This window comes from Opisthocomus hoazin, chromosome 29 (assembly GCF_030867145.1).
Source record: "Opisthocomus hoazin isolate bOpiHoa1 chromosome 29, bOpiHoa1.hap1, whole genome shotgun sequence".
Classification (NCBI taxonomy): Eukaryota; Metazoa; Chordata; class Aves; order Opisthocomiformes; family Opisthocomidae; genus Opisthocomus; species Opisthocomus hoazin.
Window position 1 is genome coordinate 7,584,321 of NC_134442.1, and position 27,654 is coordinate 7,611,974.

The window sequence follows — 27,654 nt, forward strand, 5'->3', positions numbered from 1 at the left end:
TCTGGGCAGTTTGGATCAGCTGCCCCGGCTGTGTTCCCTTTCAACTTCTTTCCAGCTGCCTGTGTACTCACTACAAGGGAGCAGAGTGAGAAACAGTAGCCAAGACACTGGTGTGTAACAAGCATTCAATTTTCTCAGCTCCCAAGGGCACAGGAAACATCCATCCTCCAGGACTTCTGGTGGTCTGTCCCAGAAGAGAAGCCGTGCTGGGCTGGCCTTTATGCCTTAGCATAGTGAAAGCAAACCTGCAGCCCATGGAGGACCAAGGATATGCTGCCCATGAAGAGAAGCCAATGCAGCAGCAGGTTTTCTGGCAGGACCTGCGGCCTGTGGGGGACCAACGGTGGAGCAGTCCATTCCTGAAGGACTGTACCCTGTGGAAAGGATTCATGCTGGAGCAATTTGTGGAGAACTGCAGTTGGTGGGAAGGACCCACAATGGAGAATTTCAGAAACAGAGTGTTATGACCTGACTGCACCTCCCATTCCACATCCTCCCTATGACACTTGGGTGTTAGGAGTGAAGTTGAGCTTGGGAAGAAATGCGTGAGGAGTCAAGGATAATTCCCTCTGCTGCCCCACAATGCCCCAGTATGTCCCAGTGACCTCCAGGTAGGGCATGACTCCTTCACCACTGCTCCCTCAGCCTGATCATCCAGCTATTTTTTTACCCATTTTTTGTCAAGACATCCTGGCTCTAATGGCCTAACCAGGGTGAAAGGACATTTAGGGAGACCATGTCAAAAGGGTCAGAAATGGCATCCACTGTTCTTCACTCATGCACAAATGCTGATACTTCATCATGACAGCAACTAGGTTTGAGAGGCATGATTGATCCATCATCAGTCCATGCTGACTGCTTTCGGACAAGTTCTTCTTTATTAGGTGCACAGAAATGCCAAAGTGACCTTGTACAGCCTGGGGTTCCCTGGGTTGACGCTCTGACCTCTTTCAACAACAGGAGCAACATTGCCTTGTCCTCACTCACAAGAGCCCTCAACCAATGCCAGGAAGTTTAAAAAGCAATATTCCAAAGAAATGTCGATCTCCCCTTATAACATCATAACTGCTATTCTTCCTGTTAAATGGTGTATTGAATTTCTCTTATTTTTCATATATTTTCACCTGTCTTCACTGTTTCTAAAGTAATTTTTTTCAGATGCAGGCTGCCTAGACAAAGGCCCTTTCCATCGTTGTCCAGTTTTCTCCTTCCTTTACTCTTTGTTCATTCAGATTCCTGCCACCTACCGAGCTGCTATTTTGACATCAGGGAGTTAAAAGTTTGCCTGCCTTTCAGCAGTCTAATTGTCTCCTTTGCCAACTCTTTAAGTGTGTTTATAACTTTTGTTTTCCTCTACATAGCCATAATATTTCTCATAAGATTACGACTTATAGGAAGGCAACCTCATTAGAGGTAGATTGTAATTACTATGTATTTTGTTTATGGAACATGATTATGCTTTAATTATTCCTTTCTTGCAAATAGGAAAACTCCTGCTGTGCCTGTGTGCAGCCAGCTCTCTATGGAGAGGAGGTGGGAGACGGTGCAATGGAGCTGTAACATCCAGCTGCAGAGATCAGTGGAGAAGGCTGATGCAAGAAACAGTGACACAACTCCCAGGTGGCTGATGAGAGAAATGTTGAGGTTGGGGAGGTGAGGAGCAAAGTTTTCCATAGAGTGGCAGACCTCAAGGCACTGCTTTTCCTACCTGTCCAGATATCCTGAGGAAACACCATGAATCAGTATTGCTTGGAGGATGTTCCTACCACTTCCTCTCTAAACTGAAAAGCAATTAAAAATATGCCTTAAAATAAATAAATATTTTTATTAGGCACAGGATGACATCTTCCTCCTTATCTACACTATGACAAAGCTCCTGTTAGCGGTACACGTCTTGAAGAATTGAAGAAAATTACATGAGCTTGTTAGCGTGGCACTTTCTGTATTTTAATGAGCCCCATGGGGTATTCGGTGTTTAGTTAATGAACCTCAGATACTGAGAGGAGGTCAAAAAAATGCTCAGGAAGGCAGAAGCAAAACTGAAAGTACCTGGAAGCATTGATTGGCCCCACTGAGGGCCATTACTGACAAAGCCTCCCCAGGGACTCCTTAGAGCAGAGAATTGGAGGCCATGATTGCAGGTAGGCAAAGGCACTGTGCAGGTGGCTGCATAGCTAAGAAAAAAAACCCCTTGGTCTGCTTTATGAAGCAGAAAGGCCAAGGCCTGAGCCCCAGGCCCTGGGAGGGCAGATCCTGTCCGTCACCTGTGGCTCAGGGTTCTTACTGGATACTGCTGGATGTGAGGGTGAGCAATGAAAAGTGTAGGAAAAGTCTGTGAAACCTCCCAGCCTTCTAATGAAGAGGTGAGGAAGAAACAAAGCCTAGAGCCTCAAAAGAATATTTCTCCTGCTTGGCCTCAGTGGTACAGGCAACATCCATAGTCAAGCAGACAAAGCCTTCGGTCCTGTTAAAATTTTGGCCCTGCCAGAGTCCTCAGCCATCTCTACTGCAGGCTGTCCTACACTGTTTCGTGCCTGCACCTCTTTCACTTCAGCCTGTAGATACTCATTTTCTTTTCCCGCCTAGCTTTCACTCCGACATTTCCGTATTTTCACTGTTGTCTCTTCACCCTCAATGGCTGTTCCTTCAAATTGAAATCCATGGGCTGATCCAAACACCCCCTGGGTGACCTCTTGCACAACACTGCTACCCTTTGAGTGACATTTCTCATTCCTCATGTCCATTCTGAACCTTCCAAGATGCACTTCAAGAAGCTTTCCTTTCCTTCTCACTACCAAGAAAAGCTCCATCTTCTCTGAAATAATCCTTCAAGGAGTCACAGGTTGCTACTTTAGTGCCATCAGCCTCCAATTCACGAGGCTAAAGAAGCCCAGGACCCTCAACCTCTCTACAGATGCCCAAAACCCCTTCCTGGTAGATCTCCTCTAGAACCTTTTTAGTTCCTCCCCACTGGGGAGCCCCACATGCAGACACACTAGTCCAGATGTGGTTATACCAGTGTTGAGCCAAGGCGGATGATAACGCTCTTCCCTGGGTGGCCACACTCCTCCTAATGCAGCCCGGTATGCTCTTGGCCTTATTCTCCTTGAGCATGTGCAACTCGCTCATGTGGCATCCCTGGGAATGCCCAGGCCCTTCTCCTCAGGGTCACTCCTGAGCTGTTCACGTCCCCACCTCCCTCATTTTTTGAGTTATTCTCTTCCCTCAATAAGACTTGTAACTTCTTCTAAAATTTCATGAGGTTTCTATTGCCAAATCTAACAGTTTCTCATAGCCCCCTTGGAGTGAAGCTCTATGTTAAAAGCTTTTAGTTTGTGCATACCAGATTTGTGGTGCCTCTGACAAGACAGCAGCATGAGGACTTGCAGGACACTACCGGTAGAAGAAGGAGGTACCTGTTGAATGGAATTGCTGACCCAGGGAGGAATTCCCATGGTGTAGTGATTTAACGTGGTAGCTTGCAACAAGGACCAGACAGCTGTTTGCTCTCTGCTCCTATCCTGCAGTGGGATGGGGAGGAGAATGGACAAAACTAAAATTCATGGGTTGAGATAAAGGCAGTTTACTAAGAAATTAAAGGAAGGAACTATACTAAGACTAATTTTTATACTACTACTACTAACGATTATGCAAAACAAGTGATACACAATGCAATTTTTCTCACTGCCCAATGCCCAGTTGCACAGTCTGTCCCTAAGAAGCCATCGCAGAATCCACGGAACTCCTGGAATTCATGGATCTGTCCCCAAACAACCCCCACTTCTATATTGAGCATGCCACCTGTGATATGGAATATTTCCATTGGTCAGCTTGGGTTAGCTGCCCAGCTCTGCTGCCTCCCAGCTCCTGCAGACCTACTCATTAGCTGAACAAAAGAAACCAGAAAAAGACCTTAGTTTCCTAGAAACAGCCATAAACTTCAGTGGTACCAACTTTCTTCTCATACTAAATACAAAACAGCAGCTGCTCAGATCAAAATTAACTCTGTCCCAGCTGAAACCGGGACAGTACCTACCCCTTATTTTCTACCACCTACCTCATGCTCAGATCCCACACTTTCCTATAAATTACCACCACTTTTGCTGTCTTTTCATTTGCACACAGAGATGTCGTTCCTTACGTTATGGGCCATCCCTCCGTAATGTCCATTGAGTTCACTTAGCCCGTGACTTTGTGCTCCATCTGTCACAATAGCATTTCAAGGCAGGAGCGATGGCGTGTGCTGTTGGATTGTCACACGCTGCATGTGGGATAATCGTGGAAGGTTGGCGAAGAGGATTGTGAACACGCTCAAGTGACTTGCAGCTGGGTGTCGCAAAACACACATATCACTGTTTAGTCTTGTGTGCTTGACAAGTAGAACATCTGCCTTTAGATACACAGGCCTGCAACAGACTCCAAGGTAATGTGTCGAACATGCTCGAGATTCCTGCCTTGCTGCGGGAAGGATCAAGGCACAGTGGAAAGCTCTGTCTGAGCAAATCCCTGATAAATCCAGGCAAAAGCAGCAGGTTCAGTAGCTGGCACTCTTTCTCTAGTAAGGACCTAGCTCTGTGGTTTCTGCATTCCTGCTTGGCTTCTGTGCCTCTACCCAGGGACTGTATCAGAGATCCCCTGGTTTGCGATGTAGAGAAAATAAATCTACTCTTTACATTTCACCCGTGATTTTGTGGTTGTTTCTGCATCCTGTCTGTTTTGGCTTACACAGCCCCATGGACAGAGACTGCCCAACCTCTCTGGGTGACCTGTTCCAGCACTTGGCTGAGCTCCTGGGGACAATTTGTCCTTCTCTCCTGTTGAACCTCTTTCATCTTCCTCCCATTATTTGTTGTCCTCCTGCTATGCACAGTGGAGAAGAGATGGACTGTGTTTTCTCCATGACCTTCTCGTAGCTGCTGGCAGGCTGGGATGAGGTCCCCCTCAGCCTTCTCTCCTCGAGGCTCAGCAAGCCCATCTCTCTCAGTCTCCTCACAGGCAAAGTGCTCCAGGCCCTGGCTGTCCTGAGCGAACTTTAATAAACCTACTCCATCTTGCCAGTATCGTTCCTGAATTGGGAGTCTGAAACCTGGATTGAGTATTTCAGAGAATCCCTTCCCTTGATCTCCTGGCCATGCTCCTGATCGTAGAGCCCAGGAAGCTGAAGCCCCCCCTTGCTGCCAGGGCACACGGCTGCCTCCCGACCAGATCCCTGACCACCAAGACCTTTCCCACGGGGCTGATCCCAGGCAGGCAGCCCCCAGTCTGTGTAATTTCCAGGGTGAGTCCCGTGCAGGGGCAGAAACTGGCATTCGTCTTTCTGGCATTTCATGAGGGTCCTGCCAATATGTCTTCTCGTCCTCTTGAACCCCTCCTTGAACACTAAGGCCTGAGAGACCTTATCAGGAAGACTCAGGCAAAGAAGGCATGGAACCCCTCAGCCCCATTATTGTCTGCTATTTTAGCTTCCTCTCCCCACTCAAAAGCAGCCCTGCATTCCCCTTTTTCAGCCTTGGTCTCTTACACAGCAATTGCAGTTCTTCTCTTTGCTCTTGACTTCACTTGCAGCCACCAACTCCAGGTGAGGTTTGCTTCTCCCAAAGTCATACCTGACCAGTGCAGGCTAAGTACAGATATTGCTTGTCTGTACTTGCCCTTGATGTCTGCTTTTGGGAGCTGCTTCATGGCTGCACCCTGTCTTGCAACATCCCAGCCCTGCTGCCTCTTGTATTGTCCCTCGGCCCCACTGTGTAGCCACATTTAGGGAGAGGGTTTTTGAGTGCGGAATGGTGCCTATGACATGATGCCCACAGCAGTCCTTCACACTTTGTCACCCCATGGCCGCCTTCTTAGGCAGCCTCTCCACGCTCCTGGAATGGCCATGCCACATGTGGGGCTTCACAGCCAGCCCTGCTCCAGGGTCTGACAGGGTCTGGGCCAGGAGAGCAGCCATGCAGGGCTGGACTTTCCCTGGATACAGGCACTGAGCTCAGCAGGAAGGTGGAGATGACCTTACAGCGAAACTCACCCAGAAACCTCGGCTGAGCAGCCACTGCTGGAAATGACCAGTGAGAGAGGCTGGGGGGTGACGCCCTGGGTCACCTTCCTGGTCTGTCCATGTCACCAAGTGTGCAGACCAACCCCTCTGTCCTCTGCTTGCATGTCTCAGATCCCTTCTGTCAGTCCTGGCTCTGTACCACAAACCCAATGGAGTGTGTCCTCACTTGGCATGGTCACACAGCTCATCTAACTTCTGCACTTTCTGGGCACTTTTCAGCCTAGGCCAGCCCCTCCTCAGATGTCTCCAACTCCTCTGCCCTCTCCCCAGCACAGCACAGCCCAGCATCCCAGGCTGCCCTGGACCCATAGCAGTCCCCTCCACACGGTGCTGCAGAGCTCTGAGCACTCACCCCACAGCCCAAGCCTCTCTGACGGACAATGCAGCTCTTGGAGCTCAGAGAGTGGGGTCAGCCTCCCCCATCAGCCCTAGGGCTGGTGGCATGAGGAGACACAGGTCAGTGTCTCCCTGTTTCCCCTCTTGTTGTCTCTGAGAGTTCCTTATGTGTCCATGCAGGCAGCCCCTCTGTGCCAGACCCTCTCCCCAGCACAAGGTTCCTGGCCCTGGGACTCCTTTGGCTGCTCCTGCTGCCCTGGTGACAGAGCAGCCTGCCCCAAGACAGGCAGAGTCCCAAGAAGAGACTGTTTCCTTTCTCTTCTCCGGGAGCATCCATGCCTCTAGTGAGCCTTTCCCCAGGAGATGGTGTCTGTGCTGGCCTGACCAGATGATTCTACCCCCTTTCCATGCTTGCTGCAGGGCCCCAAGCTCATGACTCGCCTCTGCAGAGCGATCAGGCTGCGCTGCATGGCAGCCAGAGGGGGACTGTCCCAGGCAGATCCCGGCTGCTTGTCACCATCTCCAGGAGCACTGGGCAGCAACAAGTGAAAGCTCAGCCCAAGTCTCATTACCCAATGCATCACCCTATATACACCTCACCCCACAAAGAAGCCCTGCTCAGCAGCAAGGCCTCGTGGTAGCAGTTTCCTCAGTCTGTTCCTGATGTCAGCTTTGGAAGAAGAACCCAACCTGCAGAAACTGCCACTGAGGAAATCCCCTTTAATTACAGAGATGTGACATGGGAGGCAACCTCTACCGTCGTGCCAGATACATGTGCTAAAGCCTTTGGGTCAGAAAGGTTAAGTTCACGTCTTTGGAGAAGTGGAGGGGATGCAGACATTCCTGGAGAAATGGAATTGTCACAGATCAAATGCCCAAGGCACAGGAGGTCTCGGTAAACATTGGAAATGACTTGGGAAGAGACATGAGGAGCTTACTGCTGCTGAAAGACTGCTGATTGAATGAGCTTCTTCAGGGCATCTTTGAGCTCCTGGTTCCTCATGCTGTAGATGAGGGGGTTCACTGCTGGAGGAACTACTGAGTACAGAACAGCCACCACCACATCCAGGGATGGGGAAGAGAAGGAGGGGGTCTTCAGGTATGCAAACATACCAGTGCTGATAAACAGGGAGACCACAGCCAGGTGAGGGAGGCACGTGGAAAAGGCTTTGTGCCGTCCCTGCTCAGAGGGGATCCTCAACACAGCCCTGAAGATCTGCACATAGGACAGCACAATGAAAACAAAACACCCAAAAGCTAAAGAAAGACTAACCCCAAGAAGCCCAACTTCCCTGAGGTAGGAGTGTGAGCAGGAGAGCTTGAGGATCTGGGGGATTTCACAGAAGAAGTGTCCCACAGCATTGCCCTTGCAGAGGGGTATGGAAAAAGTACTGGCAGTGTGCAGGAGAGAATTGAGCAAAGCACTGCCCCAGGCAGCTGCTGCCATGTGGACACAAGCTCTGCTGCCCAGGAGGGTCCCATAGTGCAGGGGTCTGCAGATGGCAACGTAGCGGTCGTAGGCCATGATGGTGAGGAGAGAATACTCTGCTGTCATCAAGAAGAGAAAGAAAAAGACCTGGGCAGCACATCCTGCATAGCAGATGGCCCTGGTATCCCAGAGGGAATCTGACATTGCTTTGGGGACAGTGGTAGAGATGGAGGCCAGGTCAAAGATGGAGAGGTTGAGGAGGAAGAAGTACATGGGAGTGTGGAGGCGGTGGTTGCAGGCTATGGCGGTGATGATGAGGCAATTGCTGAGGAGGGCAGCCAGGTAGATGGCCAGGAAGAGCCAGAAGTGCAAGAGCTGCAGCTCCCGTGTGTCTGCAAATGCCAGGAGGAGGAACTGTGTGATGAAGCTGCTGTTGAGCATTTGCTTCCCCTGAGCATGGAGCACTGTCTGAGGAGTAAAAACAGCAAGTTGGAATAGACTTTTCTGAGAAAAAATCAAAGCCATTTCCCAGTATAACACTCTCCCTGGTACGCATACACACACTGAGAGTTTTTCCTGTCCTACAAGACCTTCCTTTGGCTCTGTGGCTTGGACCCATGTTTGTGCTGTCTCAATGTTCCATGAGAAGCAGGACCTCTGCACACTGCCTCCCAAGGAGCCAGCCCTGCTCTGCAGTGGTGGGTTCATGGGAAGGGTGAAGACAGGGGTCAGTCCTGGTGTTCAGCCTTGTCACATGCAACTGCTCCTGATGCAGCAGGGCTTGTCCGCCTCTGCACTCCCAGCAGTAAGAAATCTGGGGTAGCAGAAGGCAGTTGGATAGATTTGAGGTTTCTTTATGACTCCCTTTATCTCATCTCTGTTTGGTGCTTGGATCTCAGAAACGCACAGCATTTCTGCAGCAGTTGGGGAGAACAGAGCGAGTCCTGCAAGGCAAGAGGATTGCCTGCGGCTTAGTGCAGAGTGAGGGGAGCTGGTCTGTCCCTCGTCTTGTGCCCAGCAGAGGTGGGCTTGCACCTTTCTGATTTGAAGAGCGGTCGCACGCCACCTCCCACACACAAGCGTTGCCAGACATCTGCTCACAGCCCCTGTGCTCTGGACAGAAAAATGGCCAGAGGGGTGGAGAGCTGCACCAAAAGTCTGCTGGAGCTCTGGCTTCACAGGAGGTGGCTCATGCCTTGGACCCCACAGCCCCAAGGACAGAGGCTTTGGTGGGTGGGAGAGGAGGCAAGGGGTCTTGCTCAGAGGAAGGGCTCTGCACAGGAGGAGTTCGTATGGAGATTTCTGAAATCCTCTTCCCGACACATTGCTGCTTTTCATTTCCTCTCATTCCCTGGTCGCATCCCTGCTGCCTGGAGATTTTCCTCCTGGGAGATGTTTCCCTGTCCCAACCTCTGTGCACTCACTCTGGCCCTATGGAAGTCTGTCTGTTTGCAGGGCACTGGTTGCCTGCATGTTCCTATTTGGAGGCTCAAAAGTGTAGAATACACTGATGAGTCCAGAAAAGGTGATGATGCTGCTGTCCGTAGGAAGAGGAGTGACTGAAGGCACTTTATGAGAATCCTAGCAGACGTACTGATTACTCAAAGATACAGCTGAGGTGTCTCAGTGACTTCCTCAAGCCCGAAAGGTCCTTTTCTACATCTCTTTCCTCCCCCCCCCACCCCTCCTCCTGTCCCCTGCCCTCAGGGTAGGAAACTGAAAACACGAAGTTGGAAAAATTCTTGATCCTTATAGTAGATCCTACCCTGAACTTCCTCTTGAAACACTCCCTCGGCAGTTTCCTAGTGCTAATCCAGATCTGGGAGCAGCCCTGACCCACACAACACCCTCTCGACAGGCAGAAGGACCCTGCCCTGTCGAGGTCACTCCTTCCACCCACAGCTTCTCCCTGAAGTGGCATGGGGAGCTCCTGGGCAGCCTGAGGGCTGACCCTGGAAGGCAGCACAAAGACCCCTGAAGTGAAGGGATTCTGCTCTGAGGGACAGCCCTGGGCACCTCTGGCTGCACAATCCCTGTTGTCATCGCCAGCAGAAGGCAGCCGTCATGCCCTGTCCCCCTGACAGGACAGCAGGGAAGCCCTGCTCTGGAACACAATCTTCTGCTCTAAAACAGAGATACTGGGGGAGACATCCTGACAGACCCTGTAAACTGTGGGATGCAGCAGCTTTAGGAGATCCCTCCAGGAATGGCACCTGCTTTGTCCTACAGCCAGAGACTTACCATGTTACGGACTGTGAAACTTTCTCTGTCAGAGACCTCTCAGCATCCTCCCACCCCACACTGCCTTTAACCTCTCTCTGCCTCGCTCCTCTCCCTTTGCTGCCTTCAGGCAGAGCCCTCAGCCCTGCTGGGCTTTGCAGAGGAGCTGCTCCTGGGCAAGAGCTGTCTCTCTGCAGTGCTGCCCACTTGCCTTGAGCTCCCTCCATCCCAGGAGCCCAGCCCAGCTCAGCAGAAGAGGACCTGCCCCCATGGCAGCACTTTCTTTACCCACTCTGGGCTCCCTCGAGGTGTCTTTTGGTCTCCAGGACAACTTGCTGTGAAACAAGCTGAAGGAATCACTGCTGTTTGCTCTCTCAGCTGCTCTCTCAGCTGGGAGAGACACTTAGCTTCAGCAGTGGCATTTCTCCTGTCGCCACCAGAAGTGCCTTCGCTTCCAGAAGTCCACGTGAGAAATGAATCCCAAAGTACCCTCAAGTATTAATGGATCTCACTGAGGGCCACTACTGACACAGACTCTTCAGAGCAGATAACTGGAGGCCGTGATCACAGGTTGTTAAAGGCAAAGCACAGGCACCTCTGATGCTGAGAAAACTGCTGGGTTTTTTTGAATATAATTGCTGGCCAAGCCTTGACACCCATCTCTAGGGAAGGGAGATCCTGTCCCTCACTTGTGACTCAGGGCTCTTCCTGGGGTTGTGGGGAGTCCATGACAAGTGAAGTCAAATGGTGTGACATCCCCTGGCCTCCCCAGCGTGGGTGCAAGGAGGCAATGAGGTCCTGTTGCCACAAGCACGATTTATCTCCTCCTAGGCCTGGGTTGCAGAGAAACCTGCCTTAGTCAGGGAGACAAAGACCTGGGTTCTGTCATTGCCTCTCAGCCTTGCCAGCGCCCTTGGCCATCTCCACCACAGGCCACTCTATGCTGTCCCATGCCTGTGCCTGTTGCCCTGCAGGCTGCAGACACCCAGTGCCCCTTGTTCTCACCCTAGTATGTCACTACCTGTACTGATGTCTCTCCATTCTCACCAGATGGTCCTTGAAACACAAAGCCATAGGCTGATCCAGACTCCCTCTCGGTGACTTTTTTGCACAAGAGCACTATCATCAGAGTGACATCTCTTTATCCTTAGGTCCACTCTGGACCTCTTAGGCTGCAGTTTCTGATGGCTGTCCTTTCTCATGTTGTTTCACACTACCCAAAGAAACAATTCTATCATCTCAGAAAGAGACTTTGAAGTTGTCTTGACGTCCTACTATTCTTCCCTCGGCCTCCACATCACCAGGTTAATGAAGCTCAGGTCTCTCAGCCTTTCTGATATCCGGCAGAAATATTTAGGGTATAATAATGTTTAGGTCCTAGTGACACTGTTCAATTTTAGGCCTGACTACTTTGTATAGACAGTGCATGCCTTGCCAACAATAATGCCCTTGAAGAGGAGCTAACAGACAGATAAAAGGGGAACAGCCAGCCCAGAAGGCGCCAAAAGCTGGATGACTGCTGAAGAAGCATGAATTTAACAAAGATCGAGGGTGACTAGGAAAAAGGTAATAGCGGCAGGGGGAGATCGTGACCACCGACTCAATTCAGAACCAAAAAGTCTGCACCCCCCCAGAGTAAGAGCGTGCACAGTTTAGTAAGGAAGGAGTATACTTCTAAGATAAGCATGTAACGCAATGAACCAGTCAGAATGTGACAAGTAATTCCTTTGGTTTTGTAAGAGTATATAGTCATTGTGACTCTGCTAAGCAGTGTGCTAGCTTTGTGGATTTGTCACCCAGCACCGGTATCTGCGCAAACATGCGATAAAGACAATACCTCTGCTCTGCGTCTAAATTGATGTACTGCACACCGGGGAAACAATCCCATTTTTGAGACAACGTCTCCGCACATGATCCCTAAGCCTATCTCGGCAGACTTTCTCTGGCCATGTCACAGTTTCTTCCCATTCCTCCAGAATGCAGAGCCCCACACTGGGACACACTAGTCCAGAAGTGGCCACAGCAGCGCGGAGCCAAGATGGACAAGAACGGCCCTTGTCTTGGTGGCCACACTCCTCCCTGTTTAGCACCACTGGCTGCTATGGCATCCTGTGTAATGTCCAAAGCCTCCTCCTTGAGGTTGCTCCTCAACCAGTCATGTCTGAGCCTGCCACGATGGATGGATGTTGTGGTTTAACCTTGGTAGAGAGCTAAGTCCCATGCAGCCGCTTGCTGACTCATGACATCAAAAGGTATGGAATACCCCTCTGGTCACCTGGGGACAGCTGTCCCAGCTACGTCCCTTCCCAGCTTCTGGGGCACCCCCAGTCTACTTGCTCATAGGGCAACATCAGAAGCCACAAAGCCTTGATGCTGTGCAAGCACTGCTCAGCCGTATCTGCTCAGCTGACTGTCTCAGGCAGAGACTGCAGAGACACCGCGTCCTCGGGACGGAGCACTCCATGCTTATGGTCAGACAGCGGAGCACTGCCTGAAAACCTGAGAAATTTTTACACATGTTTGAAAGTATAAGTACGACTTCATCAGCTTAAACAGTTGAAATCTTTTGATAAAATATAGGTGTTTTCCGATGAGATCAAAAAGAGAAGGTTCCAGGATGTGCATTAATAGCAAGAGGAGACCTGTTCACCTTCCACAACATTTGCATTGTCAGAGCTCTCTATTAGGCTGTGCATTTAATGTCCATCATCTGTCACATATTTCCACCAGTCCAAACTACTTTGACCATGGCTGAAGTCACCTTTCCAGCAGCACATCTGCATATATACACTTGTGATTGCCCGCTAGATTTCCCTTCCCCTTGCTCTTTGATAACTCAGACATCTCTCCACAATCCAATTGCTGATTTGAACTTCGGGGAGTTAAAAGCTTGCCCATATTTAAGTAGTTGGCCTAATTCTGCCTTTACCCAACTCTTTAAGTGTGTTTATTTTATAATTGTCTTTCTGTGTAAAACATTTCATGCGTGATTGTGTTTTGAGGAGGTGAAAGTCTCTGGTGGCAGCTTGTACTTGGCATAGAGTGGAGGAGGGTGTTTTATGCAAAATTTTGGATTTCTCAGTATTATTTTGTTTGTTCAAAAAGGGAAAGTATCCCTCTGTGCCTGTGTGCAGCCAGTTCTCCAAGGAAAGCAGGAGGGAACAGGGGCAAAGGAGCTGTAACAGGCAGCTGCAGAGCTCCTTGGAGAAGGCTGATGTAAGGAAAAGGGATGCAAGTCCCAAGTGGCCCCAAGGAGAGAAATGCTGGGGTTGGGGAGGCGTGAAGCAAAGTTGTCCACACTGTGTCAGACCTCAAGAAACAGCTTCTGCAACCAAGCCAGACCTCCTGAGGAGAGACCCTGCATTAATATTAGTCAGAGAATGCTGCTGTCACCACTTATCGAAACTCCAAGATGATAAACTACACCTCTTTAAAATGAAAAGACGTTTTTCTTAGAAGCTTTTTGAAATCTTTCTCCATAAATATATTAGGAAACCTCTCTAATAAACTGTATCAGACTAGAAGAAAACTACAAGAAGAGGCATAGTTTGTTAGGGCTTTCTTCACTGTAATGAGCCCCATGGAGTGTCTGAGCTGAGTCCTTGAAGCTTGGGTACTGAGAGGAGATTTCACAAACCTTTCCACAATTGAAAATGAGGAGGAAAACATCCTGAGTACCCTGAAGCATTGCTGAGTCCCACTGAGGACCATTACCAGCAAAGCCTCCCCAGGGGCTCGTTAGAGCAGAGAACTGGAGGCCATGATGGCAGGCAGCAAAGGGAAGGTGCAGGCAGCTCAGATGCTGAGAACACCCTGGGTGTGTCTGGTGAAGCAGAAAGGCCAAGGGCTGAGCCCCAGCCCCTGGCAAGGCAGATCCTGTCCCTCAGGCCTTGCTCAGGGCTCTTGCTGGGGCAGTGGGAGGTGGGGTGGGTGATGCTGAGGGAAGGCCAATGGGGTGACAGTTCCCTGCCTTCCTGGGGCTGTGCAAGGAGGCAATGAGCACCCCCCCCAGTGCCTTAGGACAACAGGTCTCCTCACAGGCCTTGGCGGCAGAAACACCTGCAATAGCCAAGGGGACAAAGCCTTGGGTTCTCTTGGCAAGTGCCAACTTTGCAAGGGCCCTTTGTCATCTCCACCAGAGCTTGTCCTATGCTGTCCCACAGCTGCTTGTGTTTCCCTGCAGGTTGCAGACACCCATCTCGCTTCCTCACCTTGCTCTCACCCTGACATTTCCATCCAGCCACAGGTGTCTATCTACCCTCTCGCTCTGTTCCTTGAATCACAAAGAAATGGACTGATCTCATCCTCCTTCTGGGTGACTTCTTGTACCACAGCACTACCACTTGAGTCACATTCCTTCCTCCTCATGTCTAGATTTCACCTGCCAAGCTGCACTGTCTGGTAGCTGTTTGTCTCTCCTGATGTTTCCTTCCTTCAAGGAAAGCTCCATCGTCTCAGAAACCACCCTTCTAGGAAGCATCCCAACCCACCAGGCCTTCTTTTGGCCTTTTTCCTGACCACCGAGAAGTAGCCTCCCTATCATCTCCCAGCGCTGCCAGCCTTTCAGCTTCTCGGATAGACATGCCCAAGATGAGTGCTTGCTGCTGTCCCATCATGAGCTCAGGCAGAAGAGACAGGACACCCGAACTATCAGCCGCCTTCCTGCAGTGAGCCTGGGTCCCTCGGCAGAAGGGATCTCCCAGTCCATGTGCCAGCCAGGTGCCTGCTGCTGGCCTGTCACAGACACCGGCAGAGGGGACCTTAAAAGCACATATCCCCACCTTGAGCCAAGGGCTGACCTACCAGCAACTTCAGAGAGAAGTGACCTCACAGTCCCTTTCTCAGCCATGTGCCTGCTGTTGGCCAATGACCTCCAGAGGCAGAAGTGACCTCACAGACCCGTTCACAGCCATTGGCTTGCTACTGGATTATGAGCTCCCGAGACAATATTGACCACATGCTACTGTACCCAACAATCACCCTCCTTGGGGCCCAGTACTTGAGCAGATAAAATTAAGCGTGTTTCATCAATTTTATGTAATAAATTTCCTGTCAACCTTTGGAGTGGAGATATGATCCACAGAGGAACTGCTGTATTTATACTTCTTCATTTTCTATCACTGCTTCTGCCTCTCGTCTTTTTCTTCTTCATCTGTCTGTTCTGTCTTCAAAGAGCTCTCAAAATAAAATCATTGAAGCATAGAATAATGCAAGCTAGAAGAGACCCCTGAACACCATTGTACAGGGTCTGGCTGGGATGGAGCTCACTTTCCCTAGAGCAGCCCACATGCTGCTGTGGTTTGGATTCCTGGTTGGAACGATGTTGATCACGCGTCAGTGTCTTGGCTATTACTGAGCAGTGCTCACATCGCATGAACGCTGTCTGTCCAAACCCTCCCATGGTTGCTGGCTCAGGGTGGGCCAGTGGCTGGGATGGGACTCAGATGGGACAGCTTACCTGAATTAAACAATGGGATATTCCATGCGACATCATGCTGAGCATGAAAACTGATGGAAAGGAGTTATGGGAGGAGATGACATTTTTTATTCAGTGATTTGTCTTCCAAAGCAGCTTCTACATGTCTTGAATCCTTGCTTTCAAGAGGTGGCTGGACATTGTCTGCTGATGAGAAGAAGAGAGAAAAACTCCTTTGGTTTTGCTTTCCTTCTGTGTGTGGCCTTTGCTTTTGCTTTTTTCTGTAATCCTGCTCCTCACCCCACATTAAACTGCCTTTAAACTGCCCCGAATTTTTTTCACCTTCATAGTGAGATAGTGGCTTGGTGAGCACCTGATAGTTTGCCAAATTTAACTCACCACGGGTATTTCGGGTAACTCTCTGTCTGTCCTCGTTTTGGTTAAAACAGAACCAATTCTCTTTCACTGAATCTTCTTTCAGCCAAGTTCTTCTACGTAACTGCCTTCTTCTGAAGTTGGCTGCATATTTTTCAGACAGAGTCCACTCCAGAGCTGATAACACCTAATGTTTATAGTTTTACTGAGCTAACAGTAGGAAAGGAATGCAGAAAATGTCCATGTTTATAATTATTTCTATAGCCGCCAAGTTCGTTGATAAACCTCTTATGTTCCACGATTGAGAGGTCGTAAAGGGTGGTACTTGCAGGGAGAGGAGGACAGAACAGGTGACCCAATATTGACCAACGTGATACTCCATACTACACAAGTCATACTCGGTTTGAAGGTGGGGGATCGTGAGGGTCTTTTGGTCTTTGTCCATGGCCACCTTCTGAAGAGGAGCCTGCTTGTTGTCCTGTCTGTTATCCTGATCCAGATTCCGATCCACGCAGTCCTGAATCTATATCCCATCTACTGCTGAGTCCAGACCGTGACTTGGTAGTGTCTGCCTGGCAGCTGTTCTCATAACGTCAGCCCCCATTGCACACAACTCAGGGAAAGTCAATATTATTTTGTTTATTTCTGCATTTTTCCCATTATTATTGGCATTATTATTAAAGCTGGTTTATTTTCCAGTTTGTAAGGCCCTCTTGCTGTTCCTCCATTATCCTTTCCCCTGGTGAAGAGGGCAGGGGTAACAGCGAGCGTCTGCCGCTCTATTTATTGCCGCCCTGCTCTAAAAAGTGAACAAGCAGAGAGAAGAAACTGCCCCACAAATATCGTTCTAGATCCCATCACCTCGTAACATCCCCAGCCCACAGCCAGGCAGGGTTCTCTCCCTCGTCACTGCGATGGCTCCAGGGACTCAAGAGACACATGGTAACACATCGATGTTTCAGTTACATCTGAGCAGTCCTTGCACAGCATCAAGGCTTTGTGCCTTCTAATGCTACCCTATGATCAAGTAGCCTGGGGGTGCCCCAGAAGCTGATAGGGGACATGGCTGTGAAAAATGACCCCAAGTGACCAGAGGGGTATTCCGTATCGTATGATGTCATGAGTGAGCAAGCAGCTGTGTGGGACTTTGCTCTCTGCCAGGCTTAATAGACAACACCCGTCCATCAAGGCAGGCTCAGACATAACTGGCTGAGGAGCAACCTCAAGGAGGAGGCTTTGGGCATTACCAGGGATACCGTAGGAGCCAGTGGTGCTAATCAGAAATATGGCCATGAGCATATTGGGCTGCACTGGGAGGACTGTGGCCACCCAGACAAAGGCAGTTCTTGTCTGTCTTGACTCAGCAGCGGTGTGGCCACATCTGGAGCAGTGTGTCTCAGTGTGGGGCTCCCCATTTTGGAGGAATGTGGAGGAACTGTTGTGTGGCCAGAGAAATTCGTCCGTCATAGGGTTAGGGGTCGTGTGTGGAGAGGCTGAGAGACCTGGGCTTCTTTAGCCTGGTGAAGAGCAGGCTGAGAGAAGAATAGTAGGTGCTCAGGAGACCTTGAAAATTTCTCTCCGAGATGATGGCACTTTTTTTTGGGTAGTTGGAAACAGGTTGAGAAAGGGCAACCATCAGAAAGTGCAGCTTTGGAAGTCCAGAGTGGATCTGAGCATAAAGATATGTCATTCTGAGTGCAGTGCTGTGGTACAAAAAGTCACTTGGAGGGAGCCTGGATCTGCCCATGGCTTAGTTTTTCAAGGAACCTCTGGTGAGGATGGAGAGACACCAGTACATGTAGGGACATACTGGCACGAGAGCAAGCTAAGGAAGTACACTGGGTGTCTGCAGCCTGCAGGGAAACAGGTACAGGCATGGGACGTTGTAGAACTGCCTGTGGTGGACATGGCCAAGGGCGCTGGAAAGGCTGAAAGACCATGACAGAACCAAGGTCTTTGTCTCCTTGAGTAAGGCAGGTTTCTCTGCAACCAAGGCCTAAGAAGAGACAAAGGATCCTCAAGGCAATGGAGGCTCAATTCCTCCTTGCATGAACCCTGGAGAGGCCAGGAGGTGCCATACCATCGTCCTTCACTTGCCATCACACTCCCCACAACCCCAGGAAATACTCTGAGGTACCAGTGAGGGACTGGATCTCCCTTTCCTGGAGATGGGGGTCAGGGCTTGACCATCCTCCTTCATCCAAAAACCTCACAGTTTTCTCAGCATCAGATTTGCTCACACTTTACCTTTGCCTGCTTGGAACCATGGCGTCTGATTATCTTCTCTCAGGAGTCTGTGTCGGTAGTGGCCCTCAGTGGGACCCATTAATTCTTGAAGGTACTTTGGGACTAACTTCACATTTTGACTTCTGGAAAGGTTTGTGCAACCTTCTCTCAGTATCTCAGGTTCATGGACTCAGCACCAAATGCACCCTGGGGCTCATTACAATGCAGAAAGCCTTCATGTGCCTTTCTCTTCTCCTTGATTTTTCAGCTCTTAATGCCTTATATTGCTAATTGGAGCTGTTTCAAGGAGGTAGGTGAAGGGGAAGAGTTGAGTGAGTAGTTAATAAAAAAAGAGGTTAACGTTTTAAGAGTATTTTTTATAGTTTTTCAGCCTATCGAAGAAGGGATAGCAGCACACTCCAACGGATATTGATCCAGGCTGTCTCCTAAGGAGACAAGGCAAGGCAGGAAAAGCAGTCCCTTGGGGTGTCTATGGACAACCTTGCTCCTCACCTCCCCAAGCCCACCAGTTCCCTCATCAGCCTCCTGGCACTTGCATCACTTCTCCTCACATCAGACTTCTCCACTGAGCTCTGCAGCTGCCTGGTACAGCTCCTTTGCACCAGCTCCCACCTGCTTTCCTTAGAGAACCGAGCTGCACACAGGCACAGAAAGGGTTCTCTTCCTTACCAACAAACAAAAGTGAAACATTATGCAATTTAATAAACTTTAAAACTCTCTCCTCAGCTGCATGCAAAGTCCAGGCAGCATCTCATGTGGTGAACCTTTCACAAGGCATTTCCATAAAAAAACAGCTTTAGACAAACTGACAAGAAAGGAGATATATAAAATCAGTGAGGTGTTGACTAAAGAGTTATCCTTCTCAATGATGGGGCAGGTTCCTAACTGCTTGAAGCTCAAAGCAGAGACCATGTAGTGGAGAGGTATCTGAATGACCGAATACCAAGTGAAGGAGGAAACCTGAGTGTAATGAGAAGGGCATAATTCCACATAGTGTGCTGAAGATATCCTTATGCATTGCCATTGAATCATGAGAGGTAGAAACTCCTAAATGATAAGGGAGATGAAATATTAGACCGTGTATTGGTAATACAAGAGCACAGAAAGGTCAATATTTATTCTCCTGCGCCTAGCACACTTGCTGGAAATTCCCGTTGTGTCATGGTGGGAGAACACCGTCATTTCCGAAAAATACTCCGATGATTCTGCTGATCAAAATGTGCTTGCAGAGTTTTTTAAAATATAAATGTAATAATATTGTGCGTCAGTTATCTGACCATAAATAGGCAGTGCCCTTTCTAGGGGCCCCAAAGTACCTGGGGTGCGGGGCTGGGATTGGCACCCATCCCAGAGGACATGGGGAGACCAGAGGACCACAGGAATCTGCAGTTCATCCTGTGAGAAACAAAGTTTGACCAAGTGGTTCAACGTTTGATTCAGCGCAAATTTCAAAAGCCCCAAGGACAGAGATTGCCCGGCGTCTCTGGGTGACCTGTTCCAGCACTTGGCTGAACTCCTAGGGAAAAATGTTGTCCTTCTCTCCCAGCAAAACCTCTCCCCTTTTCCCTTCCTCCCATTGTCTTTTGTCCTCCCACCACGCACCATGGTGAAGAGATGACATCTGTATTCGCTAGGACATCCTCATAGGAACCGATAGGCTGGAATAAAGTTCCAGTTTGCCTCTCATGATCCCCCAGAAACCTCTTTGTGCCCTGTGCCTCTTCTGTTCCTCCTGCTTGAGACAGCAAGGATGAGCAGGGGTGGCCATTCCCCCCCCTTGCAGGCACTGAGTGCAGGAGCAGGAGGGAAGTGGCTGTGCAGCAAAATTCACATATAAATCTCTGGTGAGTGGCCAGTGCTGTAAATGGCCAAATAGGGAGCACACCAGTGAAAGCTCATTCAGCTCCCTCTTTCTAATACATCACCACACGACCTCCTCCCCTCAGACCACGGAGAATTCCAACACAGCAGAATGAACTAACAGGGTTAAAATCTTCCAACTGTCCCTGACCCCAGCTTTGAAAGAAGAGCCCCACCTCCAGAAGCCAGCACTGAGAAAGTCGCCTTTTATTACAGAGATCTGATACATGAGGCCACCTGCACCATCGGGCCAGACACATGTGCAAAGACCTCTGGGTCAGACAGACTGTGTTCATGTCTCTGAGTAAGTTGAGTGGATGCAGACATTCCTAGAGAAACAGATTTACCGCAGGCAAAATGTCCAAAGCACAGGAGGTTTCCCAAGATACACTGGAAATCTCTTGCGAAGAGACATGGACAGCTCATTGCTGCTGAAATACTACTGACTGAATGAGCTTCTTCAGGGCATCTTTGAGCTCCTGGTTCCTCATGCTGTAGATGAGGGGGTTCACTGCTGGAGGAAACACCGCGTACAGGACAGCTATCACCACATCCAAGGAAGGGGAGGAGATGTTAGGGGGCTTCAGATAAGAAATCACGATAGTGCTGACAAACAGGGAGACCACAGCCAGGTGCGGGAGGCACATCGAAAAGGCTTTGAGCCGTCCCTGCTCAGAGGGGATTCTCAGCACGGCCCTGAAGATCTGCACATAGGACACCACAATGAAAACAAAACACCCAAAAGCTATAGATACACTAACCCCAAGAAGCCCAACTTCCCTGAGGTAGGAACGTGAGCAGGAGAGCTTGAGGATCTGGGGGATTTCACAGAAGAAGTGTTCCACAGCATTGCCCTTGCAGAGAGGAATTGAAAATGTATTGGCGGTGTGCAAGAGAGCATAGAGAAAAGCACTGCCCCAGGCAGCTGCTGCCATGTGGACACAAGCTCTGCTGCCCATCATCGGTTCATAGTGAAGAGGTTTGCAAATGGCCATGTAGCAGTCATAGGCCATGACGATGAGAAGACAATACTCCCCCACAATCAAGAAGACAAAGAAAAAGAGCTGGACAACACATACTGCATAGGAAATGGCCCTGGTATCCCAGAAGGAATTGGTCATGGATTTAGGGACAGTGGTGGAGATGGAGCCCAGGTCAAGAACAGAGAGGTTGAGGAGGAAGAAGTACATGGGGGTGTGGAGGCGGTGATCACAGGCTATGGCGATGATGATGAGGCTGTTGCTGAGGAGGGCAGCCAGGTAGATGCCAAGGAAGAGCCAGAAGTGCAAGAGCTGCAGCTCCCGTGTGTCTGCAAATGCCAGGAGGAGGAAGTGGGTGATGGAGCTGCGGTTGGTCATTTACTTTCTCTACACACGAGGTCCTGTTCCTAGAGGAAGAATCAATGAAGAGTTAGGGGAGACTTCTCAGAGGAAAATCAAAGCTTTGCTCTGCAGCGGTGGGTTCATGGGCATGGTGGCACAAGGGCTCATGGGCATTGTGGGGCAAGGCCCAGACCTGGTGTGAGACTTTGCCAGAGGAATCTGCTCTTGTTGCAGAAGGGATTTTCAGCATCTGCACTGCCAGTGCTAAGGAATGGCGATGGCAGAAGGCAGTCTCAGAGGTTTTGGGTTCTTGCAGCTTCCGTCTTGTCACCTTGGGGGTGTGTTTGGATGTCAGAAACCCTCAGAAATTCTGCTGCACTCAGGGAGAAAGGAGGGAGTCTTGTGAGGTGAAACAATTGCTTGTGGCTTAGTGCAGAAGGAGGGCAGCTGGTCTGTCCCTCAGCCTTGTTCTGAGCTGCCCTGGGCTTGTTCTTCGTAAGGTGGATGATGAGCACAGTCCTATGTTATCCTGAAAAACAATCAGATGCTACTGAGAACAGAGGGATCCAGTGCAGACCACTAAATGTGTCACCCTTTCTCAAGGTCACAGTGCTTCACTTCTAGCCAAGGACACACACAACTCATTTCACTAACCCAACAGCATGTCCTCCCTTGTAGGATCTCTGTGCTTCTCCATGGGGCTTGCACATAACGAAAAGGTGTGACAGGACAGGTTTACATTGTGGAGGGCTGCTCACAGCTTGGAAGGACACCTCAAGGACATAGCCAAGTTTTCTAAGGATAGCATCTGATGAAGGGAAAAGCAGTTGATCCTCCAGCCCCACAGACACACAGTGGAGACGAAAGTTGGGGCACTTGTTCCCATGGACACACCTGCATTAAAGGAGCCAAAAGATCAGCCTGTGATGCTGCAGGTGAATGTCCAGCTCGCTAACGAAGCTGACAGCAAAAATGAAATAACAATAAGAAGAACACAGACAAGTGGAGAAGCAAGCCAATATCCAAGGAGGGTCTGGCTGAGAGAAGCCAGGGCAGAGGCAGCCGGGACCTCAGCACAGCATCACCCTTCCCCAGCTGTGCACGCCGCCTCCCAGACACCAACATTGCCAGGCAGTTGAGCTCTGAGCCCCTGTGATCTGCAGCAGAGAAATGGAGACGTGGCTGGAGAGCTGCCCCCTGGCTCTGCTGGAGCTCTGCTGCAGAGCAGGTGGTTCATGGCTTGGAGCCCACAGCCCTGAGGGCAGAGGCTTTGGTGGGTGGGAGAGGAGGCAAGGGCTCTTGCTCAGAGAAAGGGCTCTGCATTGGAGGGGATCACATGGAGGTTTCTGAATTCTTCCTCCCACAACAGTTCTGGTTTTCATTTCTACTTCTTCCGTGATCACATCTCTGCTGCCTGGATATTTTCCACCTGGGAGAAGTTTCCTTGTCCCATGTCTTTCCCTGTCAGCAGTCACAGACCCCATCCCAACCCCTGTGCACTCACCCTGGCCCTACAGAAACCTGTCTGTTTGCAGGGCACGGCCTGGGTGCATGTTCCTGTTTGCAGGTGGAAAATGAAAGGTCAGGCTAAGCCTGGTAGGTCCAGGAAAGGTGATGCTGGTCCTGTCGACAGGCAGAGGAATGGCTGAGGGTGCTTTAGGAGGCTCCTATCAGAGTTATTGATCACTGGCTCAGGAATCTCGGTGACTTCTTCAAGGCTGAAAGCTCCTTTTCCATTTATCCCTTTTACACTACCCTCCCTCTTCCAAATAGGAAACTGATAACACAAATTCAGGAAGTTTTTGTTATCTTTATGGTTATCCTGGGCATGACCTTCTTCTTGAATCAGCCCTTTGGAAATATTCTGGGGATGAACTGGAGTTGTGAGCATCCCTGACCTGTGCAGCAGTCTCCTGGTAGGAGAAAAACCCTGCCCTTCCGGGCTTCTCTTCTTCCACCCACAGATTCTCCCCACAGCACCATCGGGAACTCCCCAAGCAGGCTGAGCACTGACCCCAGCATACAGACTCCTGCGGTAAAGGGACCTGCTCTGGAGGACAGTCCTGGGCACCCCTGGCTGCACACCTGGCTTAATATCCTACCAGTAACCCCCAGAGAAGGCAGTCAACATGCCCTACTCCTCTGATGGCAGGGCAGGGAAAAACTTCTCTGGAATGTGTCTTCCTCCTCTAGGCTTGAGAAGCTGTGACAACCCTCCACAAAGATCCTGTAGGCTGTAGGATGTGCCAGCTTTTGGAGATCCCTCCAGCAGCTTCAGATTCACTGCCCTGCTTCCAGGGACTTACCATTTCATGGGTTGTGAAAATTTCTCCCTCAGTGAGCTCTCAGCATCCTCCCACCCCACACTGCCTTGAACCTTGGTTAAACAAGGAGCTTCTAGCGGAGATCAGGCAGAAGAGAAAGGTCCATGGAATGTGGAAAGAGGGACAGGCCACTTGGGAAGAGTACAGAAACGTGGTGAGAGCATGCAGGGATGTGACGAGGAAGGCCAAGGCTCACCTGGAAGTGAAGCTGGCAAGGGATGTCAAAAACAACAAGAAGGGCTTCTTCAACTACATCAGCAGCAAAAGGAAGGCTAGGGACAACGTGGGGCCGCTGCTGAATGAGGCGGGTGTCCTGGTGACGGGGGATGCGGAGAAGGCAGAGCTACTGAATGCCTTCTTTGCTTCAGTCTTCAGTGCTAAGACTGGCCCTCAGGAATCCCAGGCCCCGGAGGTAAGAGAAGAAGCCTACAAAGAGGACGACTTTCCCTTGGTTGAGGAGGACTGTGTGAGGGATCGCTTAAGCAATCTGGATGTCCACAAATCCATGGGCCCCGATGGAATGCACCCACGAGTGCTGAGGGAGCTGGCGGATGTCATTGCTGAGCCACTCTCCATCATCTTTGAGAGGTCTTGAAGGACAGGAGAGGTGCCCGAGGACTGGAGAAAGGCCAGTGTCACTCCAATCTTCTAAAAGGGCAAGAAGGAGGACCCAGGGAACTACAGGCCGGTCAGCCTCACCTCCATCCCGGGAAAGGTGATGGAGCAGCTTATCCTGGAGGCCATCATGAAGCAAGTGGAAGAAAAGAAGGTTATCAGGAGTAGTCAGCATGGCTTCAGCAAGGGGAAATCATGCCTGACCAATCTGATAGCTTTCTACGATGACATGACTGGCTGGGTAGACGAAGGGAGAGCCGTGGATGTTGTCTACCTTGACTTCAGCAAGGCTTTCGACACAGTCTCCCATGATATCCTCCTAGGGAAGCTGAGGAAGTGTGGGCTGGATGAGTGGTCGGTGAAGTAGATTGAGAACTGTCTGAATGGCAGAACTCAGAGGGTTGTCATCAGCGGCGCTGAGTCTAGTTGGAGGCTGGTGACAAGTGGTGTCCCCCAGGGGTCAGTACTGGGCCCAGTCTTGTTTAACTTCTTCATCAACGACCTGGATGAAGAGTTAGAATGTACCCTCAGCAAGTTTGCTGATGACACCAAACTGGGAGGTGTGGTAGATACACCGGAAGGCTGTGCTGCCATTCAGTGTGACCTGGATAGGCTGGAAAGCTGGGCAGAGAGGAACCTGATGATGTTCAACAAGGGCAAGTGCAGGGTCCTGCACCTGGGGAGGAACAACCTCATGCACCAGTACAGGCTTGGGGTGGACCTGCTGGAGAGCAGCTCTGCGGAGAGGGACCTGGGTGTCCTGGTGGACGACAGGTTAACCATGAGCCAGCAGTGTGCCCTGGCTGCCAAGAAAGCCAATGGGATCCTGGGGTGCATCAAGAAGAGTGTGGCCAGCAGGACGAGGGAGGTTCTCCTTCCCCTCTACACTGCCCTGGTGAGGCCTCATCTGGAGTACTGTGTCCAGTTCTGGGCTCCCCAGTTCAAGAAGGATGAAGAGCTACTGGAGAGAGTCCAGCGGAGGGCTACGAGGATGGTGAGGGAACTGGAGCATCTCCCCTACGAGGAGAGGTTGAGGGAACTGGGCTTGTTCAGCCTGAAGAAGAGAAGGCTGCGAGAAGACCTAATAAATGCCTACAAATATCCTAAGGATGGGTGTCAGGAGGATGGGGCCAAGCTCTTTTCAGTGGTGCCCAGCGACAGGACAAGGGGCAATGGGCACAAACTGAGGCACAGGAAGTTCCGTCTGAACATGAGGAAGAACTTCTTCCCTCTGAGGGTGACGGAGCACTGGAACAGGCTGCCCAGGGAGGTTGTGGAGTCTCCTTCTCTGGAGATATTCAAGACCCGCCTGGACAAGGTCCTGTGCAGCCTGCTGTAGGTGACCCTGGTTCGGCAGGGGGGTTGGACTAGATGACCCACAGAGGTCCCTTCCAACACCTACTATTCTGTGATTCTGTGATTCTGTGAACCTCTCTCTGCCTCGCTCCTTTCCCCTCGCTGCCTGCAGGCAGTGCCCTCAGCCCTGCTGTGCTTTGCAGAGGAGCTACTCCTAGGCACAGCTGTCTCTTTGAAGTGTTTCCCTGTTACCATGAGCTCCCTCCATCCCGGAAGCCCAGCCCAGCTCAGCAGCAGAGGACCAGCTCAAGGCGGCTCTTTCTCTGCCCACTCTGGGCTCCCTTGTGATGTTTCTGGGTCTCCAGAGATACAGCTGTGAAACAGGCTGAAGTCATCACTGATGTTCACTCCCTCAGCTGGGGACAACAACTTCTTTCTAGCAATGTCACTTCTCCTTATCACATTTAAGACAACTGAACCTGCAATTATTTCTGTGTCCAGCGCTGTTGATGCATGTAATCAGCCTGAGTCCTGTGGCACAGGGAGAGGCCTGTCCCATCTTTAGCCAGTAGATGTAGGCAGTGCTTCTCCCACATCCTTTAGTTATGTCTTTGACGACGCATTCAAAGAACAGATCAATAATTACCACAGTGTTTTTGGATCACACGCTTTTCCGTAGCCAAGCACATTTTCAGAAACACCTTGTCCTTCCTGGTGATCTACTTCACCTGCACCATAGGCCCCCCAAGGCTGCAGAGATACCAGAGACAGCAAAAGCCTCTTCTGGCAGGGATGCAGAGTCCAGCCCTGCATCTCTCTGCTCCTGAGGGTTCATCAGGTTTGTCTCTCGTTAGAGAGTCCTCATTTCCTCTTTACGTTGTCATCTACCCTCCACACCAGCATGCTCTAAAGCAAAGCTTTGCTTGCATGGGACCTTGGGCACTTGGGAACACCTTTCTTTATTTCATGTCTGAGCCTGCTCCTGGTGCCATGGCTGAAGTCCAGCACATCTCTGTTCTGACATAAGGAACCTATAACCAGGGTGAGGAAGGGTCCTAAGTCTTATTTAGCCAGCCTGAGGAAGTCTTGCGATCAAAGGCCTCACATCTTACTGGGGACTTTAATGACCCTGGGTATTGGGTTTCCATGGCAAGGCTTTGGTAGTGGTGAGGCGGGCTGCAGAGGTGGTTTAGGTGAGAAGAGAGCAACAGCTGACTGCTTGTTGGACATAGCAGGTTTCAGCTGGCTCCAAAATGCACCAGCCACTGCCCAAACCTGAGCCAGTAAGCAATTGCAGTGGCCCTTCTCTGATAGCCTACTGGAGAAAGGACAAAAGAGAGTGGGCAACAACTGTAAAAGAGAAGAATGAGAGAAACAAACCTACAGACACCAAGGTGAGCAAAGAAGGAGGGGGAGTGAGAGAGAGGCTTGGTGGGCAGCTGGCAGCCATGAGTCATCTGACTCCCATGACATTCACAGGACAGCAGAGTGCAAATGCTCCTTTACGTGTCCGGAGGTTCTTTGCATCAGCTTTTTAGCACAGATGGACCAACAAACGTGATGTTCACCGGGATCTGAAAACCTGTGTCATCCTGGTCAGCCTTGGCTCCAGTAGCAAAGCCATAGTGGAGTCTCAGCTCCCGAAGGGAGTGTGGAAGGAGAGCAGCAGAGTGCAGATGCCAGGTCTCAGAGTGGCAGACTTTGGCCAAGACCGGGAACTTCCAATGGGCAGTGTCACTGCAGGGCTGCAGAATTCAGTGCAACTGCTTTCAAGGACAACATCCTCTAAACCCATAAAGGGTACAAGCTGATACTCCAGCAACCAAGGGCACCTCTCAGGACACCAGCTACGCTAAACACGCAACATGTCAGGAAGCTCCATGGAAAAAGGGAAGCAGAGAGGGTGTGGACAGAGGATCTCACTTCCAAGGAGAAATGTAGACATAAGGAGGGTTTTAGGAAAGCCAAAGCTCTCCAGGAGTTAACATTTGCAAGGGGGTCCAAGGGCATCAAAGTGATGAAGAGCAGGTGTAGGTCTGTCTGAGGAACTCTTTGTCCTCTTTGACTCTGTCTTCACCCACAAGTTCTCCCAACCCTTGGTGCCCTGAAGCCGGATTCTGGAGGAGAACAACCATCAGTGGATGTGGATCACGCCAGGG

At 50.4% G+C, this 27,654-nt stretch overlaps 2 protein-coding genes across 2 annotated transcripts; both read right to left on the reverse strand.

The window, feature by feature from the left end:
- Window positions 1–7,325: 7,325 nt before the first annotated feature.
- LOC142364826 (olfactory receptor 14J1-like) lies at window positions 7,326–8,528 on the reverse strand. Its single transcript, XM_075444949.1, has one exon. It carries the CDS (start codon window positions 8,526–8,528, stop codon window positions 7,326–7,328), a length of 1,203 nt encoding a protein of 400 aa, XP_075301064.1.
- Window positions 8,529–20,360: 11,832 nt separating this feature from the next.
- Window positions 20,361–21,296, reverse strand: LOC104331063 (olfactory receptor 14J1-like). The gene has a single exon (XM_009936335.2). The coding sequence runs from the start codon at window positions 21,294–21,296 to the stop codon at window positions 20,361–20,363; it is 936 nt and encodes a 311-aa protein (XP_009934637.2).
- Window positions 21,297–27,654: the final 6,358 nt, after the last annotated feature.

Coding starts and splice junctions, on each gene's coding strand:
- LOC142364826 (XM_075444949.1), bottom strand. CDS start 8,528: ATGAACCCACCACTGCAGAGCAGGGCTGGCTCCTTGGGAGGCAGTGTG.
- LOC104331063 (XM_009936335.2), bottom strand. CDS start 21,296: ATGACCAACCGCAGCTCCATCACCCACTTCCTCCTCCTGGCATTTGCA.